We start from the raw sequence: 20,145 nt of genomic DNA on the forward strand, positions 1-20,145 counted from the left end.
AATGGAAATCAACATTTTGCACTAAAACTGTTTTGGACAGAAGCAGTAGTCTAACTTTGAAAAATCACCAAAAATTTTAGAAATGGAATTAAAGGATGAATAAAATATGAAATTAAAACTTATTGAGTCTAGTTTCTTATAGAAGAAATGATGTAAGCAATGGAATTGTAAATCATGAGATATGATAAATTTTGTGAGACAAGGTCAGAATGATTTAGGGTTCCCCTGTTCTGACTTTGTAAAATCATAAAAAATTGTATAAAAATAATTAGCGGCTTAAATTTATATTTTTAGAATCCTGAATGAGTCTATTTTCAAGAGAAAGAAACGGAAACATCATTCGAATCCTTTACGAGGAGATAATTAATTTTTAGTGAAAAAGGGTCGGAACTGTCAAATAGCAGAGCAGGGGAGAATTCAATGAATAAACTGTATTAATTGGACCAACCAAAAATTATGAAATTTTTATGGTAAGAAAATATGTGAGTCTAGTTTCAGGAAAAATTAGCGGATCTTAAATATAAATAATTTAGTGACTATGACACGGGTGGATAGCTTGAATATTCACATAAGTAATTAGTGAAAATTATGGATAAAGTTACTTACAAGTGTGTTATTTATACCAAGGATGTGGATGGAGAGGAGGAGGAAAAAAATATATGAATGACTCGTGTATAAATTGACCACATGCCCGATTATAATCGATAAGTGTTGGATTAGAAATGATATAATGTTTTATTTGGAACATTTATTATGAAATTATGATTATCGTTATAATACAAAAATTGAACTTGTGAGTTTATATGGTTAAATTTTAGTGATTATTTGTTAATTTTATGAATTTCATGATGTGTTATTTCATATGTATTGATGATTAAAATAGTGAATAATGTAAAAGCATGAAAATTGAATAAATGATCAAATTGAGCATTTCAGTTCAGTGACAAGATGAATTGAAGGAAAAGACCATAGTTGGACCATGGCAGCAAGTGATAAGTGATAGCTTCAGCTACACTTATCTGATCAAGGACAAATGAAAGTGATAAGTAATAGCTTCGGCTACACTTATCTAATCAAGGACAAGTGAAAGTGATAAGTGATAGTTTCGGCTACACTTATCTGATCAAGGACAAATGACAAGTGAAAAGTAGTAGCTTCGGCTACCTGATCAGTGAAAAGTGGTAGCTTCTGCTACTTGATTAGTGAAAAGTGGTAGCTCCGACTACCTAATCAGTGAAAAATGGTAGCTCCGGCTACCTGATCAGTGAATAGTGGTAGCTTTGGCTACAAGTGACAAGTGATTTCCGTATAAGACCATATCTGGGATATGGCATCGGTGTGATATATGCTACTGTATAAGACCATATCTGAGATATGGCACCAGTGAGATATGTGATTCGTGTAAGACCATAGCTGGGCTACGGCATTGATATGTGATATGTGATTACGTGTAAGACCATAGCTGGGCTATGGCATCGATATATGAATATGTGTAAGACCATAGCTGGGCTATGGCATCATTATGTGAAGATGTGTAAGACCATAGTTGAACTATGGCATCGAGAAAACGAAGTACTCAATTCCGTAAGGCGTTCACTAATTTGACAATGTTTGGTAAGTGTTACATGGAATTATGTGATACAAGGAAGTACGAGTTGATAAGATATGAGTATAGAACTTGGTTGATAAATGAATTCATTTGTTATTACATAATTGTTCATCTTGAATGTACTGTCCATATGTATTGATAATTCAAATGTTTTAATGAATAAAGTTCCGACATGAAATAAATTGAACACGAGACAAATAATTATGAAATTGAACTCGAAATTCATGAAAATGACGGTTATTGATATATCGAGACATGAGACATTGATATATGAATATGAAAAATGTTTGATAAATGTGTTTATTCATAATTATGGAATTATATACCTCATATGTACTATTTGCATAAAGATGATATTTCAAATACTTTGGTTATTTAAGCTTAAATATGAAATAGTATGAAATCAAGATAAGTTGTTATGAAAATATATTTAGATTACAGAGATATAGCTGATATATGTTGTATGATTACATAACGTGAAATTGTGTATATATATGAGAAATTTAATGAGAATTGAGCCCATACACGTTTCTTATTATTTATATGAAGTGTACGACTGACAAGGGTGATGAAGCTATAAACAGAGAGTTACACGGGTTGAAAACACGGGCGTGTGACTCTCCAAATTGTGAAAATTTTCTAAGTGTTGCAAAAGTTTCATATGTTTACGGTTTGGTCCCGAACCATCCTGAATGTATGTTTTGGGCCCCGTAGGCCCATATAAGGGACGTTAAACATATGTATGAAAGTTTTTAATTTAGAAGAAATTTTATGACTGATTTTTACATGATTGATCATATTAAGTTCTATAATGCCTCGTACCCTATTCTAGGCTCGGAATACGGGTAGGGGGTGTTACAGTGATTGTTGAAAAAGTTACTTTACAACGTTTGGTACACACCAGAAAATATTGATTAAAATCGCCATAAAGTTATATTATTACATTTGGTTCACTAAGTAATTCCTAAGAATGCAATGATAATTTATGGATTTACCATTATTAAATAAATAATTATTCATGTATTTAAATTTTTTTTGAAAGAAAAAACATATTCATTATAAATCGAAAAGATTGAAAAGACAAAACGAAGTGAAAACAAACAAGGGCACAACTCTACCCACGTGGATAGAATTAATTTTTATAATAAATTTTATTCTTAACAAAAAAATTGATTAAATATTTAATAAAAAAAATTAATTGATTTTTAATTTTTTATTTATAGTTAATTGAAAGTAAAATAATTTCAAATTTATCTTACATATATTTTGTAAATAAAATAATACACATATAAAATCATGTATATATAAAACTTGTTTTTGAACAGTGGCGGAGCCACTAAGAGATCCAGGGGCCATGACCCTCCCAAAGTCTAATATTTTTTAATTTTCCCCTTTACATACATACTTTGGCCTTCCCAAATATAGAAGTAGGCCTCTCTAATATTTTTATAGTATTAAAAATAATATTAAAAAACTATTCTTAATAAAAATAAAGGAAAAATCTTCTTAGAGAAGCCAAATTTTGGGAGTAAAATTTGGAATATGAAAAGAATCGTCCCCACTCTTTGCACTCATACTACTTTCCTCGTCTCTTCTCCTTGTCCCACTTGCAAGACATGGAAATTATATATTTGGAAATATAACGTGAAACAAAATTTTGATCTAATTTTTTGTAGTATAATTAACATAGTAAATATATGTTATAGGAACAAAAACAATTTTACGTAGCATGTCCAATTTTAGGTTGACCTTCCAAAGGTTAACATATTGGCTCTGCCGTAGTTTTTGAATAAATTAAAAATAATATTATGCATATATAATACTTGTGAAGAATTTATTGAAATAATATAGAAAATCAAGTAGTAGCGCAAAGGAAGTAGGCAATAGCTTCTTCTTTGCTCTTTTTATTATTATTTATGTTTATTAATAGACTAATACATTAAACCAATATAAAATAAGGATAATTTTATCTTAATATATATTTTTTTAACTTTCCAACCTACATGGAAAAGTAATTTTCCCACTTTTTATTATGGGAATTACATTGTCATGTTCATAGAAAAATAACTTCGAATGGAAAGTTAGATTCCAAGAAAAATAAAAAATTTTGACATACCAAACATTAGCATCACTTTTTAACTGATTAAATTCTTAAAAAAGTGACTATTTTTTATCATACCAAACGTTACCTAATATTCAAAAGAGTCACATTCCAATAATTTAAGTAAGTAACTTCCAAAAGAAAGTTACATTTCAAGGAAAGTTGATAGACTTTGATATATCGAGTGCATGATTTATTTTCTCACCAATTAAATTGGTTTGAATATGTTAGAAGTCCCTATAATCTAGTGAAATTTAAAATTTAATTTTTATATTTTGGCTTTGAGTTATTTTATTTTTTTATCTGAAAATTTTGATGCTCTCACCCAATTTTGCAATTATAAAAAAGATAGAATAACATTTTTAGTCCTCAACATTGATAATTTTTGATAATTTAGTCATTACTTTTTAAAAATAAATAAAACTTTTAATTTTTAAATAATTTATATGTACTTTTAAAGAGTAAAGATCCAATTGATAAAAATTGCAAATGTTGAGCGTCAAAAATGTTATTCTATCTTTTTTATAATTACAAAATTAGACACAGGATCAAGATTTCTAAATAAAAAAAGTACATTGACTCGATGCCTTAAAATTAAATACATAGACTAAGATTTAAGTTTCAAAAGAGTATAGAGATTTCTGATCTATTTAAACCAATTAAAGTTTGCTTAGTAGAGTAAAAAGAAAATTGGAAAGATTCAAAGTTGAAACGGTAGAGTTGAAAATTAAAAATAAAAACAAAACATTTAAAAAATGTACAATACACTTATATTTCATTTTCTCTTTTCATATCATTCTAATTTAGCCGAATTGTTTTTTTATGCATTACAATAAAAAATAATTATCATTATCAAGAATACTTTTCTACTTTTCTACTCGACCAAATAACACTAAACTCATCTCTGCCAAACAAATTTTTTTTTTAAAGTTTCTAATAATAATTTTATTCATTCTTAATTTAGGTGCCTTCAAATTCACTGTAATTATGATGTGGTGGAATCTTTTATCTGATAACTACAGTAATTAATTTTACTGTCACCCAATAAATGCATCACATATCCAAACTAAGGCTTCCATATTCAGACAATTTCTTAACATTTTATTTGACTTAATTTTTATTAGTTATTGTTATATATTTATTTAATTTTCCTTCTTTACACACACTGCTACTTTAATCAAATCCATTTATCAGTGTTGTTTGCTTCATCCTCTTATCATTTCATTTCTGTTTTTCCATTCACTGGCTACAAAAACTAGGCTTCTATCGTATCTGTATTTCTTCTTATGTTTTTTTTTTTAACTCAATTTTTATGCTCAAATGTGCCTTGGCGGCTTATCTTCACTTTTCATTTTGTTTTGGCTTAATATAACGAAAACCACCTAAAAATAGTTCAATAATCAATTAAGTCTTTAATGGGAAACAACATACAATTTAACTCTTAATTGAATATAAGTACCTGACAGTACTTAATTGAATACAAGCTCCTGATGGCTTAGCTTCACTTCTTGCAATAATTCGGGCCATCAGCTGCTCCTCCAAGGAAGCATTGTTGTCTTGGGCACACCGAGGGTGTCAGCCGGTAGATCATCCGGCTGGCGCCGATCATTATATCTATGAAAGGTGAACCGAGTAGAGTCCTCTGGGTGGAGGGAATCGTTTCTTCTGGAGCTGAGCGGAGCTCTTCAACCAATTGCTGGTTTTGAGCATTTTTCAAGTCAAGCAGGCATTGGCACTCTTCTTGTTCCTGTAAACGGTGCTGTTGCTCAGAGAGTTGCTCCTCCATGTGCCTCATTTTCTCTTCCATCTCAGAAACTTTGATGCTAAGAGCCAGAGGGCTGCTGATGAGAAGCTTGGTCCAAAGGAGTAGCTATGGTAGTGGCTTTGAGACGGTGGAGCCAGCAAGTAAGAGGAGAAGGCATGCTGCAGGTACCATGCAAGGAACTCCCTAGGGTCAGAGGGAGATGCACCGGAGGCTGGCTGGAACTGGGAGGAGACAGGCTGAGCAGAATCGTGGGCTGATGGCAGTGGGAGTGATGCAAGTAGCTGAGAAAGTGATGGGATAGACTGGAAGAATAGTGTAGGAGTGATGGGATAAGTAACATATTAAGTAATATACAAACAATTTTTTAATTTTATATAAATTTAATACATACGTTATATTATATTTTTATATATAATTATGTTCACGTTCCATGGGTTTAAAACTAGTATAAAAAATGAATAAAAACTGGTGACTTTTTTAAGTTTCTACACGTATAAAAAATGTAAATTCTCCGGATAGGATTTGCTATAGGCTTTGGCTTTAATCTATGGAAAGGATTAAGTTTAGTATGAAAAGTTGTTATTATTTTTAGTGGTTTCTCCTTATTTTTAGATAATTAGTTGTGTTGTATTGCTTGAAATAGTTAGAAAAAGAGAATGATGAGTACGAGTCTCCCTCTCCCTCAACTAATCAAACCCTTAAAATAAATTACTTGAATCCCAAAATAATTCAACCCCTCTCTATAAATCTACCAATTGTTACCAGCTTTTATATTCAGGAAAGAGCAGTAAACAAATAAGAGTTAGAACGAAAGAAATGGCAAATATTCCCATAATCGCTATTTTCTGCTTCACCATTTTTGTTTCGTCCTCACTCAATTTCGTCTATGGGGCTGAAAATATGACCTACATTGTTGTAGGCCATGTTTACTGTGACACTTGTCGTGTTGAGTTTGAGACCAAACTCAGTGAACCCATCGGTGGTATATAATCAAATTACCACTTATTCACTCTTTCTTTTTTCTGTATTTTAAATATACGAACACGAAATAAAAATAATTGATACATAAAAGTTGGGTTGACAAATTAATGTTTTTGATATTGCAGGAGCAGTAGTGAAATTGGAATGCAGGAATCGTACAGACAATCAGCTTACCTTCCAGAGCCAAGAAATAGTGACTGACGAACATGGAGACTATCACATTGCAGTGGAAGGCGATTATGAGGAATCAGACTGCGACGTCGCCTTGGTGAGGAGTCCCAACCCGGATTGCAATGATCCCTCAGAAATATGGAGGATATCTAGGGTAGTTCTCACCACACTTGACGGCGTTAGCGGTGAGCTTCGGTTTGCCAACAATCTTGGGTTTAAGAAGAAGGTTGCTCTTCCTCAATGTACTCAAGTTCTTCAAGAGATAGGCTATTATGAGCTTAACCAAGAAGCTGGAGGCTATAATGAGCTTAGCCAAGAAGCTGAAGACATTTCCCCTTCGTCAGAACTATAATATGTATTTTCACTTCCAACTTTTTCTGAAAGCTCGGCATTAGCCTATATTAAAAATTGAATCATTATTATTCTACTATATGTTTATCATTTTAATTTCCTTGCCACTGAGTCAAAGTGTTAAATAAAACAACGTAAAACATAAACAACAATTACAATAACGTTAAACCCAACTTTTGGCGCACTAGCTATCGACTCATAGGAATTTAAAGAGAACTTTAAGCAGAAACCAAAAACAAACAAGAAAGCAGCAGTCGAGGATGTAACGAACTCAGGTAAAATTCATATACTACTCAATAGATCAAATAAGAAGAAAGAGTTTCTGTATTTAGACTATATCTTATATTCACGTACATTACAGATGTAGTATTTATAGAGTACATATGTGACTGCTATGAATGGCTTAACAATGTAACAAACTTAGTAACAAACTAACAACTCAACAGCTCAGAGAGCTAACAGCTCTAGTTACCAGAGTATTCTATACTCTTAACAGATCAGGAAATCATGGCTTTACCCCTAGTTGGCTTTTGTCTCTTGCATGATTTCATGCGTTGTAGAAAATAGTTTCTCTCATTCCTATTACAAAGGTCAATACTACTCCCCCAGCTGATGCACTGGATCAAAGACGTCCTCTAATAAGATGAAGTAAATTTAGGTGAAGTCTTATCAGTTGTTCCAAAGAATGTGCTGCATCAACCTTCAGTGTTTGTTGTGATTTGATCAGCTTCATCGGCTTTTGAATGGGGTTTTGCGTTGGGAATGAATGGCAAAAACATCTACCACTGAAACACAACTTTATTTCGGAGGTGTTTGGAATACCTCCGGGGGAGTGTTGTAAACGCATTGCCCAATTATTTTTTTAATGGAGTTTAGACCTCCAGTAAATGAACTGGAGTGAAATAATTACTACAACCTTTTTTTTATTCATTTATCATTTTTTGTTATTGTTGTTAAATTTATTTTTTAGTTTAAATATAATTTTAATATGTATTATCATTTAATTATATATCTAATATAATTTTTAATAATTTATTTCCAATATATAATCTTAATTATAACATAATTTTAATGTATATTATTATTTAAAACGAATGAAATTTTAATAAAATTTAAAATTAGAATCGACCCAATAAATTTTAATTATATTTTTTATTTAATTTAAAAATAAATTTTAATGACTTATTATATATACTTTAATTTAATATATCACTTCACTATATTTTAATGACCTCACTTCAGCTTCGTTTATTTGTTGAAATATGTTTTAGTTGTATTAAAATTGGTTACAATATTTTTAACATAACGATAATATTTTAGTTACAAATAATAATATATTGGTTACAAAATGAAATTTGTAACATTGTAAATTTATATCCTAAAACTTTTACATAATAGTATTATAATAGTTGTTAAACAGTGGCGAATTTAGGAGGGGGCTAGTATGGGTCCGGTTCCCCTAAAATAATTTTTTTTTTGTTTAGGCTCTCTAATTTTTTTTAAATTTTAAATTAGTAAAGAAAAAATTATACTTAGACCCCCTAAGATTATAAAAATTCAATTTAATCCTTTAAAAATTATAAAGATATATACTATAAAACTTAAAATTTCATTTGACCTCCCTAAGAAATTATTTTGGCTTCGCCCCTATTGCCAAATACTAGTTCAAGAGTATAAAGTTTCCAAGTTGCTTAGATTCATATACGACTGAAGCAAGTTTCCCATTATGGAACCAATGATTTGATCAAACAACCAAAACTTTTAGATTTGATCAAAATGTTGATGAATCTTGTGCTTATAATTGTATAACTAATAAAAATGTGGTCCTCCTCATTCTATATGTTGATAATATGTTACTCATTGAGAATGATGTAAGAAAACTATCATCGGCTAAACTATGGTTAACATAATAGTTTGACCTAAAGAACATAAGTGAAGCCAATTATGTTCTAGGCATTCGATCCATAGTGATTGAAAGAACAAAATGATAACTTTATCACAAGATTCATACATAAATAAATTCACATTCATAATATACATAAGAGAGAGAAAACTAGAGTAGTGTAAAATGTTGGAAAATTAGCTTTGGAAAACACAATGAAAAAAATAGGCTTAAGGAAAAACTATTTTTTTTCCAAAACAATAACTTGGGTGTGTTATCTAAATTCATATACACTTAATCAAAACTCCTACCATTTGATCCATCTAGGATAAACGCTTCGACCGAGTAGTCTTCTCCGCTATCCTTAAGCTCACGTCTGCTGAATTTGGACTCGCTTCGAATCAAAAAAATTCTTCTCAAAATTACTAGTGAGGAAACTTCGTAATTTCTCTAAACTCTAGGGGTCAAATTGTAAATATAAAAAAATCTCTAGAAATTTTTTTAGAATAATTTCTTCAGAGAATTTTCTCTATATGACCTTTTTTTGTATTCGAGTGCATGAAAATAATGATCCAGACTCTATTTATATAGAGAGAGTTTAATTCTCTCAAAAATTACTAAGATTTTCCAAATTAAATTTTCAAGAAAATTCTTTAATTAAATTCTCTAGTTGAACAATTCTCACGACCATCTAATTCAATTACACATCGAATAAACCAACTCAATTAAATATTTCCAAAGTCGTAGAATTTTCTTCTGATTCAATTACACATCGAATAAAATTCTTTTCTTCCAATTAATGTTTTAAATAATATGCCATAGCATGTATGTATGTTTAAATTTTTGGTTTTATGAATGTTTCGTGTATCGTATGTAAAAAAATGTTTTTTATCATTGAATGTTATTTTGATGATTTTGCTAGAAGAGCATGATTTTAAGGCTTGACTGTTTAATTTCATATATTTGTTGATGATTAAACATGCACCCATATAATGTGAATGGTGGCTTTTGTGATGTGTTTTGATGTCAATAAGAAGAGTCACGTAAGTGATTAATGTGACGTTCCAGATTCGGGTTGGACCCTCTCGACTAGGTTTGGGGTGCCACACAATGCAATAACTATCAGCCCATCAAAAGCCCAAAAAACTAAAGACTAGCTGGCGTAATAACAATGGAAACCCAGTCAAGCCCAACCCTACAACACAAAGACTTACGCACCAAAACTTCCATCGACAACCACCAGGCATTGCAGAGAGTTGTAGTTAGAAAGAAAGCAGCACCACATCTCGCCAAAAAGTCGACCCACCCCATGTTGCATAAACAATCGAAACATGACAACCAACAACATCCAAAAACAGAGATTCACTCACATTCGACAAAGTCAAAGCATGAATAGAGACCAAAGCCATAGAGCAACCTTCAGCCATCCATGAACAAACCAATGCATTTGATCCCCAAGAACCCACTTCCCGGTAGCCAGTCATGCAATCTAGAAAGGCAACCAGTCTACAACTACTAAAAAAATAAGGATTAAAAGAGACAGAGAGAATGGGAAAAGATAGGAAAACTATTAGACTTAAGGTGTTTAAAACTGGACGGGTAATATTATGCCAAAGAACTATTGATAATTTGACTTTAAATTGTTAATATTTTATAAACATTATATATGAAATACCAGAACATGAAGTATTAGCTCAGTTTAAAGATGAGGAACATTTTGGAAAAAGTTGTAGACCCACATCTGTCTTCATTGGAAATAATGTCCATGTTAATTGAACTAAAACTCAACCGATATGGCCGATGATGTTTTTAATTTTAACTATTTGCATGATTCTGAATGTACTGCAAAAGTAATTCAATTGCAAAAGTCATGAAGATTCAGTTCATCCAAATGCTCTTAATTCATCTAATGTGATTTTTGATTGGCTTACAAACATTTTTTATTGAATGAATTATAGGTGTCAAAAGCGAAGAGGTAAGCATAAATCGAGAGAATTGATATCTTAATGTAGTAATAAAAGGCGAGTGAAGCTGAGATGGTGTTACCAATCTTCCTATAGCTCTAAATTAATGTTGTTAGATTTTAAATTAATTGCATTTCATATAGATTGTATATTTAAGTTGCATTACAAGTTTACGTTTCTTGCATGTTTTTGTTTCAAGTCTTTTTATTTGTGTAGGACCGAGTAGCAGTAGTCAACGAAAGCTCCAAGGCTAAAATAGACAAGATGGAGGTCGGAAAGGCGAAAAACCCATGAGTCTCCAAAACCACGTCAGGGTACACCCATAGCCAAGTACCGCAACGTCCAGGCTTTCTGCTTTTCATGACATAAGTACTCCCTGATTTCTCTGGATTATTTTACGTCCAAAACTTGAGTTAAAAGGCTATTCTTTTTTAACTTACGATGATTATATTATGTTAATTTACCCTAGACCTATCCTATTAAGATTTTATAATTTTACTCCACTTACCATTCTCTAATCTTCTTTGAGTTTCAAAGTTTTAATAAGAAATCATGGGAGCAACTTTGGTGACTTCCTTCTAACTCATTCTTTATCTATTTTTCTCATTATTTTTTTGTGATTCTTGAACATGTCGAAAAACGTTCTGGTTACCAAACCTCCTTCTAAAAGAGACACCATTCTAGTCGTTTCTTTATTGCTAAACGATTTAGTGGTCTTATAGCAATTAATATAGGGGCAAAGTTAGAAATTCTTTTTAGAGGAATTGGAATTAAACTATATGTTTTTATGATAGTAAAAATACAATTTTGTTATTTTAATATATTATATTTTTATAATTTTTAAAGATTAAATTAAATTTTTATCATTTTTAAAGAATTAAAGTACAATTTTACTATTATTAATTTAAAATTTTATAAACTATAGAAAATAAAAATTCCATTTTAGGGATCTATACCTTACCAGTACCTAGATACACCCCTAAAGTAATAGTTCATGATTATTGCGCTTAAAAAAGAAACCACAACCCAAATATGAAATAACATTCTGCAAGAACTCCGTTGGTGTTATAGCAAAATAAAACTAAAAGATAGAAGAAAAGCTTAAAATTAAATGAAGGAATTAATGATAAAAAATCAATTCAAGCATATTATGTTCCCTTAATAAATAAAATATAAAATGAATCAACTTTATAATTTTTTATTTTATATAAAATTTAGTACTTATATTATATTATATTATATTTATTAAAATATTTATGTTTAGGGGCAGATCTAATGGCTAGTAGGGTTTGGTCTCCCTTTTAAATTTTCATTTAATCCTTTTAAAATTTTAAAATTTTAAATTAATAATAATAAAATTACAATTTGACCACTAAAAAATGATAAAAAAAATTTTTATTTAATCTTCTAAAAGTTATAAAGATATAAATTATTAAAATTGTAACACCCCAAACCTAGCCTAAACGTTATGGCCGAATCCGAAAGGATCACATGAAATGGGTTGATAAACCGTTATCGTTAAGATAAAACCTATTCAATTCATTAACCTTTATCGTTACTATTAATTTCAAAGCTCTCTTTCTTTCAATCATTTAGTGATAAAACGTATTTGTAGTAGAAGCTTAAAAACAAATTCGTTGTGTTCAGAAAATCGTCATAGTTATAAGTAAATAAAACCAAAAACCCAAAACCCAAAACCAAGCCAAACAGTTTAAAACAGTCCAAAGAGTCCTAGGAAATACAAACTCCCAAACCTTATCGCCAAACTTAAATAAAAACTAAAACAAACAAAACAATTTTAGAGAGTGGTAATCGTTGAGTCCTTCGCTGCACCAATCCGCCTAAGTTTGAGGGTTACCTGTACAGACAAACAGAAAAGGGGTGAGTTTACATAAACTCAGTGTGTAACCCAACAGAGTTAAGCATGTACACATACAGAATATCACAAATCAGACAGATTCACAATCGGGTCTGAGCCCGGGTCAGATACAGATACAGTTACAGATATGAAAATCAGATAACAGAATCCTACCCCCATCCTCTACACACCATCTCCAACCATCCCTACACACCATGTGGGGTTTAAAACACTCACCTAGCCCTACACGCCATGCTGTACCGATGCGGCACATATCAGATATAATGCAGCTGTGCTACCAGATATTAGGCATAATCTGCCTTTCAAAACACTTCTTCCAATATATATATCATCCCACCCCAATCACAGTAACAATACATGCTTACAGAATTAAAAAATAAAACATACTTTCGTAAACAGATAACAGATTAAAAACATAGGCACGCTCATAACTGTTCATCAGTCTAACAGAACACATAGTTTTAGGGTTTAGTAAGCCTTTACCGACCCCACGGTAGGCCCACAGTCTATTAGGATGACCCGTGTGACTCTACAAAAAATTTCAGTACAATGGGCCCACATACCCGTGCGGCCTGCTCGTATGGGCCCACACGCCCAGATTGGACTTGCCCGTGTGGATCACAAAGCCTGGCCCAAATATCACACGCCTGTGTGGGCCCACACACCCAATCTGGCGTAGCCCGTGTGGCCCATACGGCCACACCCTGGCCATTACACGGTCGTGTCCTGCGCACGGCTTGGCCTTCGTGGATCACACAGTCGTGTCATCGCACACGGCTTACCATACGAATGAGCAGCCCAGCACCTAAGATTGACCCACAAAGCATTTGATTAGTCGCTTAAAACCGAACTAAAATCAAACCTGAAATAGTGCAAGTAACTTACCGAAGAACGGACCGACCCTAGCACGATAAAGGCTATCCAAACATGACTTCACTGTTCACCACTTCCTCCTAATCCACAAAAATACAAAAATCAATCCCCCCATTACTCACCCAACGCCAAAACCAAAGAAAAATATATTCTCAATTCGCATAAAGACAACGCCCATCAGAAAATGTCATAGAGTCACTTACTAGAGTCGCATAACGAGTACCGAAATTTTGAGAAAAATGGTACAAAAGCAGTAAAGAAGAAAATAAAACTGAAGAAAAGAGGGGAAAGGGAAACAGCAGGGAAATAGAAGCTAACATCAGTTGATTGGAAGAAAGAATAAAAATTTGGAAAAAGAATGAAAATAAAATAAAATCCTGGATATACCACTCATCCCTTGATTTTCTCCCACTAATCCACTATCTCAACCTCTTCAGACTTACAGTACAACCGAAAATCTATCAGATAACCGAACAAAAATATAACACTAGCACGGATTCAAACATAGGACCTCCAACACACCAATTCCCTTACCACTTAAACCAGCAAATTCATTCTGATATGAATCTACAGACAATTAAATATAAGCCCGCTGAACAAAGATAGGGCTTTATTCCAAAAAAAACAAAATTTGCCCAAGGTAAGCCTTAAACCCAAAACCTCTCACACACTCCCAGAACACTTAACCATTGAAACAAATACATATTTGTGTCACATTTTCACAAAAGCAGAAATAAGAGACTTGAGGCATTACAAAAACGGTGGAATTATATTTTTACTATCGTAGAAATATACAATTTAATTTCGACCCCAAATTTTTTTCTTACTTTGACCCAGTTATGCTCATGTGCCACAAGTTTAAAACTAATACTTCATACCATCAAAATTTACCTAAGTAAATTTTTATTAATAAACAAATTAATTAAAGGACCACTATTTGGTATATTTGCAATATAATTTTTTTTAATTTCAAAAACAGTTTTAAAAAAGTATCATATTTTTCTTTTTTGAAAATATTTATTTTTTAATATTTTACTATATCCTATAAGATACTTGTCAACCACAGATTGCTTATAAAGTTTAAAAACTCCACTTACAATATATTATATATTTTTCTTTAATTAAATTCATGACAAATGGTGACTTTTTTTAGGTTCTACATGTATAAAAAATATAAATTGTCCACACATGAATTGGCTTTAATGTAGATTTATATCAATTTATGGAAAGAATTAACTTTAGTATGAAAAATTGTTATCGTTCTAAGATAAATATTTTTTTTGAATAATCTTATTTTTAGATAATTAGTGTCGAAACCACCCTTCGATTAAATTTTTTATTTTTATTTTTAAAGATCGACTTTTTGGGAAAATAGAAATATGGGAGTCGCCACCGATCTTTTTGTTTTGGGTTTGATCGGATCACCTAAGAATTTGGTTATTTTAATAAAACATTTGCGATTTACTAAAACAACGACTCTGGTCTACGAAAATTTTAGAAAACGGGCTCGGGAGTCGGTTACGTATGAGGAAGGATTAGCACCCTCACTACGCCCAAAATTGGTACCAAATCAATTAAATACTGTCCTTATGTCAAGAAAATGTTTTTGGAATGTGGCTCTTTTTAATAAAAGTTGAATAACCCGAGTTGATTGTCAAAAATCTTTTTGTTTCGACGTCCGAAAGTTTATAATTTGAAATTAACAAAAGGATGCCCAGTTATTTGGTCCAACGAAAAACCGAAACCCAGCACGGTAGGGCACGATTCCTCGAATTTCCGAACATCGAACATTGCCTCACCTTAGAAAATACGAGTGAAATTTCGAAGGGATCTTCGATTGTTTTGAGCAAATGAAAAAGTGCAACCCAGCACGATAGGGCTCGATTCTCAAACCGCCAAACATCGGACATCGCCTTCGTTTTGAAAGGTTTTTAATAAACATGAATGAAAACCTAAAGGAATATTCAATTGTTTTGAACAAACGAGAAATCACAACCCAGCACGATAGGGCATGATTCTCGAATTATCAAACACCGAGTATTGCCTTCGTTTTAAAGGATTTTTGGAAGACATGTGTGAAATTTTGAAGGGATATTTGATTATTTTAAGCAAACGGGAAATTGCAACCCAGCACGTTAGGGCACGATTCCGCGAATTACCAAATATCGCATATCGCTTTTGTTTAAGGGATTTTTAATAATTTTGAAACTAGCTTAAAACACATTAATTCGATTTGAAATAATACGGAATTGATCACAAAATTTGGGATTTATAAAACCACATTTCAGAAATCAAGTGGAGAACGATGAATGGGGTAATATGTGTATACATAAAAATACGACAATGGAAAAATGAAGATAATACAATCTTATTTAACCAATCTAATCAAACAAACAACTAATTTAAAACAACAAAGTTTACAAGCGTGGGTAAACCACGATTGATATACTAATACATAAGGAGGTGAACTAATGATGTGCAACGAATATACACGAAATAATATGAAACAATTTCCACATAATGTACCAAACAAAATAAAACCAATATGATACAAAACAATTGAAGAGATGATGAATCGATGAACGAATACTACATGCTCGAATTTGAAATAATTTACATGGATAAAAATACTATATCAATAATTATTAAAAATGATTTTGAATCAAATAGCATGCAAAATAATACATCTATTTTATATCGACAATATGCATACAAAATTAAGTTAGCTTATAAATCATATAAATACCATTGTACTTAAAAGACACTTAAAAGAAATACTAAATAATAATATAATATAGAGAAACTCTTAAAAATAATGATTTTATAAGAAAAAAAATGAAGTTCCCAAAATAGTGTCATATATATAAAAATGTTTAGTGAATCGTGAATCAAGAAATATTTTAAACAGAAAATCCTATTAAAATAATTTATGTATTAATATATAAAAATGTTTAAACAAAACTTTATAAAAGTATTAAAATGGTTTAATATAAAAAAGAGTTTTAAAATGATGATTTTATAAATGAGATAAAGTTTTTGAGAGAACTCAATGCATATGTACATATATGTAAAAATGTTAGGAACTTTTAAAAAGCAAATAACACAAGTCGAGAACTCAATTAAAATAACTCAATATAATGAAGCACTAATTTTATAAGTACAAAAATGAAGTTTTTGAATAATTCTACACATATATATATATAAACATTAGATGAATCTTAAAACAAGAAGTATTTTAATAATATAAAAAAATTCTATTAAAATAACATATGTACGAATATACACAAAAATATTTAAATGTGGCGTTATACAAAATGTGTAAATAGTATAATAAAAAGAATTTCAAAATAACTACACAAATGAAAACAAATTAAAATAGATTAACATTTATAAGAATATTAGATGAATTTTAAAATGGCAAATTGCACAAACAAAAAACTTGACTAAAATACTATATATGTACAAGTATATGAATAAAACGAAATAATATATAAATTTTTTTGTAAAACAATATGATAAAAGAAAACTATAAAATAGAGACTTTATAAAAACAGGGGGTAATATTATCATGTTAATTAAAAAAAGTATATATATACATGTATAGAAAGTATTAAGTTGATAAGAAAATGATAGACCATGTAAATCAAATGGACTCAATTAAAATAACATTAAAATGAATGGGCTAATTTATAAATAAAATAATCAAAAGAGGGCCAACGTGTGATGCACATCAATGTAAAAGGGCTAGAACTGGAAATAACCCAAGTTCTAAAACGCAGAGCAGAGACACGGACCAAAGCGCAAACACGCGCAAATTACAGGGCTAATTTTAAAACACAAGGTAGACAAATTGGACGCAAATTGAAGGCTGTGCGCAAGGGGAAGGATTTGTTGCATAAATAGACCATTTTAGGCACAAAAGGCTCCCCCACCCTTCTTACACGGTACCGTTTTGCTTAATATTTGAGACTAAAAGCCATTGAATGGCAGCTTACTATTCCCCTTTTTTCGCCAGAAGCAGCAGACCCAATTCTTAGGGTTTCAACACAACAAATTTTGGGGTTTTCCCATCCCCCCATTTGACCATTCGACTGCCCCATTCCACCATTGAAATTGATGGACGGTGGCTCCCCATGGAGTCGTTTCATTCTCCTATTCTAAGCCTCACCTCGAAAGGTAAGATTTTTAGCCCGAAAACCTCTCTCAAGCTTCGATCTCAACGAAGAAGAGATGGTCTCCAATGGCTCATATGCGCAGGTAGATCCTTTCCTCTTTACTTTATTCGCTTTCAAAGTAAAATAAAAAAAAGGGAATAATCGCAAAGAAAGAAGGCCCGGAGATTTAGATCGGAAAATCACCTTCTGATATTGTTTGCTTTTTGTATTGCTGGTATATCTTGCCTAAAAACGTGTAGGCATTCGTCCTCTTTCTTTTTTTTTTACAAGGATCAAAAGCTTGGCTTTTTATAGCCGAAAAGAAAGAAAAATAAATCAAAAATATACAAACGTTCTTTGTTTCTATTCGCTGCTGTTTTTGTTTCCTTTCGCAGGTATGGTGTCCACTGGCATGCGTTGGGCTTTGGCGCGAGGTGTACGGGGCTGTGCACGAGGGTACGGAGGCCAGGGGTTGCTGCGGCGCAAGGAAAGGGTGACCTAGGGTTCCCGAAAGTGTTGAAGTTTTTGGGCTTTTTGGGCTATTCGAGATTGGGCTTATTGGGCTAGGATATTAAATTTGGTTTTTTTGGGTCATGTATTGGGCTTTATATTTTTTTTTGTATTTTTTTGTTTTGTGTTTACACGGGCCCGGGCAGATTTGGCCCATTACAATTAGTTTTGTTTTATTATTACTTGATATTGTTGAAACAATAAAAAAGGGAGAACGATGAGCCGAGTCTTCCACTCCCTCAACAAATCAAACCCTCAGAAATAGCAACAGCATCCTAAAATAACTCAACCCCTCCCTATAAATCTACCATTTTCGCAAGCTTTCATACCCAGGGAAGAGCAATAAACATTAAAGTGACAACCAAAGATATGGCAAATATTTCCATAATCGCCCTTCTCTGCTTCATTATTTGTGTTTCCTCCTTACTTAACTACGCCTATGGGGCTGCTGAAGAAAATATGCAGTATATGGTTGTAGGTCATGTTTATTGTGACACTTGCCGTGTTGAATTCGAGACCAAACTCAGCGAACCCCTTGGTGGTATATAATCAAATTCTTGCTTGTTCTTCTTTTTTTTTCTTTTTTTTTAATTTCAAATATATGAAAAAGAATAAAAAATAAGTTGTGTAAAAGTTGTGTTGATATATGTTTCGTATTGCAGGAGTAGTAGTGAAATTGGAATGTAGGAACCGTACGAACGAAGTGATTACATTCCAGAGCCCAGAAATAGTGGCTAACAATCACGGAGACTACCACATTATAGTGGAAGGCGATTATGAGGAATCAGACTGCGATGTTGCTTTGGTGAGGAGTCCAAGGGTTGATTGCAGTGATCCCACCGAAGCGTGGAGAAAAACCAGGGTGGTTCTAACCACACTCGATGGTCTCAGCGGTAAACTCCGATTTGCCAACAATCTTGGGTTTAAGAAGGATGTAGCTCTTCCTCAGTGCACTCGAATTCTTCAAGAGATGGGCTATTATGAGCTTAGTCAAGAAGCTGGAGACTTTACCCTTTCATCAAAACTATAATATGTATTTTCACTTCAACTTTTTCTAAAAGCTCAGTTTAAAAATGAAATATTATTTTGAGTCCATCTTCTTGAAAAACATTTTGGACCTTCGAAAAACTTGCAAATGTATTACGGTGGTTTAGAAGGTTTTTTATTATCAATATTTAATTATAATGATACAGGCTTTCTAGCTACCTTTATTTACTTATTATCTTATACTTTTTCTTTTGTACTATAATATAAAGTTTGGTTGATTTTAGGTTGTTTGTGATGAGTACAGTGGTTATTTTATACATTGTGATTACTTTCCTTTCAAACAAAAAAATATTATTCATTTCCGACAATTTATCTTTCTTGATATATACTGTGGAAGATTGCATAGGAAAAATAAAAAAAAAGATTAATGCATTTCTTAGTAACTCGAAGGTGAAAGGATGGTTATTCCAACTTTTTGAAATTTGATAGAAATCATTGTTTTTTTTTTTCATTTTTTATGCATATGAGTTACTTTCGTAATTTGATCTATGTTTATTTTCTAATCAAAGAATAAATATTGATTAATTAAATATGAACCCTCAATTAAAAACGAGATCCAAATGATATTAAAAATGTTTTCAACCATTAATACTCTAAGATTTATAAAAGTGTTTGCATTTAAGAAATCGTCTAAGATTGATAAAAGTGGAAGAAGGGTAAAATTTAAGCATGATTGATAAGTGGATGGTTGAAAATTTATAACATAAAAAAAATAATTTATTAATTATAAATATAATCAGTAAAAAATTATTCAAGATATAAATTAGAATAAAAATAGTGTGATCCAATAAACTAAATAAAACATACAATTGAAATTAAAATAAGAGAATAAATCATATTAGTATCATATTAAAAAGT

The 20,145-nt window shown here is 31.5% G+C and overlaps 2 protein-coding genes across 3 annotated transcripts; both read left to right on the forward strand.

The window, feature by feature from the left end:
* Positions 1 to 6,233: 6,233 nt before the first annotated feature.
* On the forward strand, positions 6,234 to 7,057 carry LOC107949352 (pollen allergen Sal k 5.0101). The gene is made up of 2 exons (XM_016884050.2): positions 6,234 to 6,457; positions 6,582 to 7,057. Exons 1-2 carry the CDS (start codon positions 6,292 to 6,294, stop codon positions 6,977 to 6,979), a joined length of 564 nt encoding a protein of 187 aa, XP_016739539.1. The 5' UTR covers positions 6,234 to 6,291; the 3' UTR covers positions 6,980 to 7,057.
* A 10,187-nt stretch (positions 7,058 to 17,244) lies between these two features.
* On the forward strand, positions 17,245 to 19,455 carry LOC121227939 (anther-specific protein LAT52). Of its 2 annotated transcripts, XM_041110905.1 has the most exons (3): positions 17,563 to 17,833; positions 18,126 to 18,781; positions 18,903 to 19,455. In XM_041110905.1, the coding sequence occupies exons 2-3, from the start codon at positions 18,610 to 18,612 to the stop codon at positions 19,268 to 19,270; spliced, it is 540 nt and encodes a 179-aa protein (XP_040966839.1). In that variant the 5' UTR covers positions 17,563 to 17,833; positions 18,126 to 18,609; the 3' UTR covers positions 19,271 to 19,455. The 2 variants fall into 2 exon arrangements, with proteins under 2 accessions (XP_040966838.1, XP_040966839.1); XM_041110904.1 differs by having other exon boundaries at positions 17,245 to 18,781.
* The last annotated feature ends 690 nt before the right edge of the window (positions 19,456 to 20,145 follow it).

Source organism: Gossypium hirsutum, chromosome A04, assembly GCF_007990345.1.
Source record: "Gossypium hirsutum isolate 1008001.06 chromosome A04, Gossypium_hirsutum_v2.1, whole genome shotgun sequence".
In the NCBI taxonomy this organism is placed as follows: domain Eukaryota; kingdom Viridiplantae; phylum Streptophyta; class Magnoliopsida; order Malvales; family Malvaceae; genus Gossypium; species Gossypium hirsutum.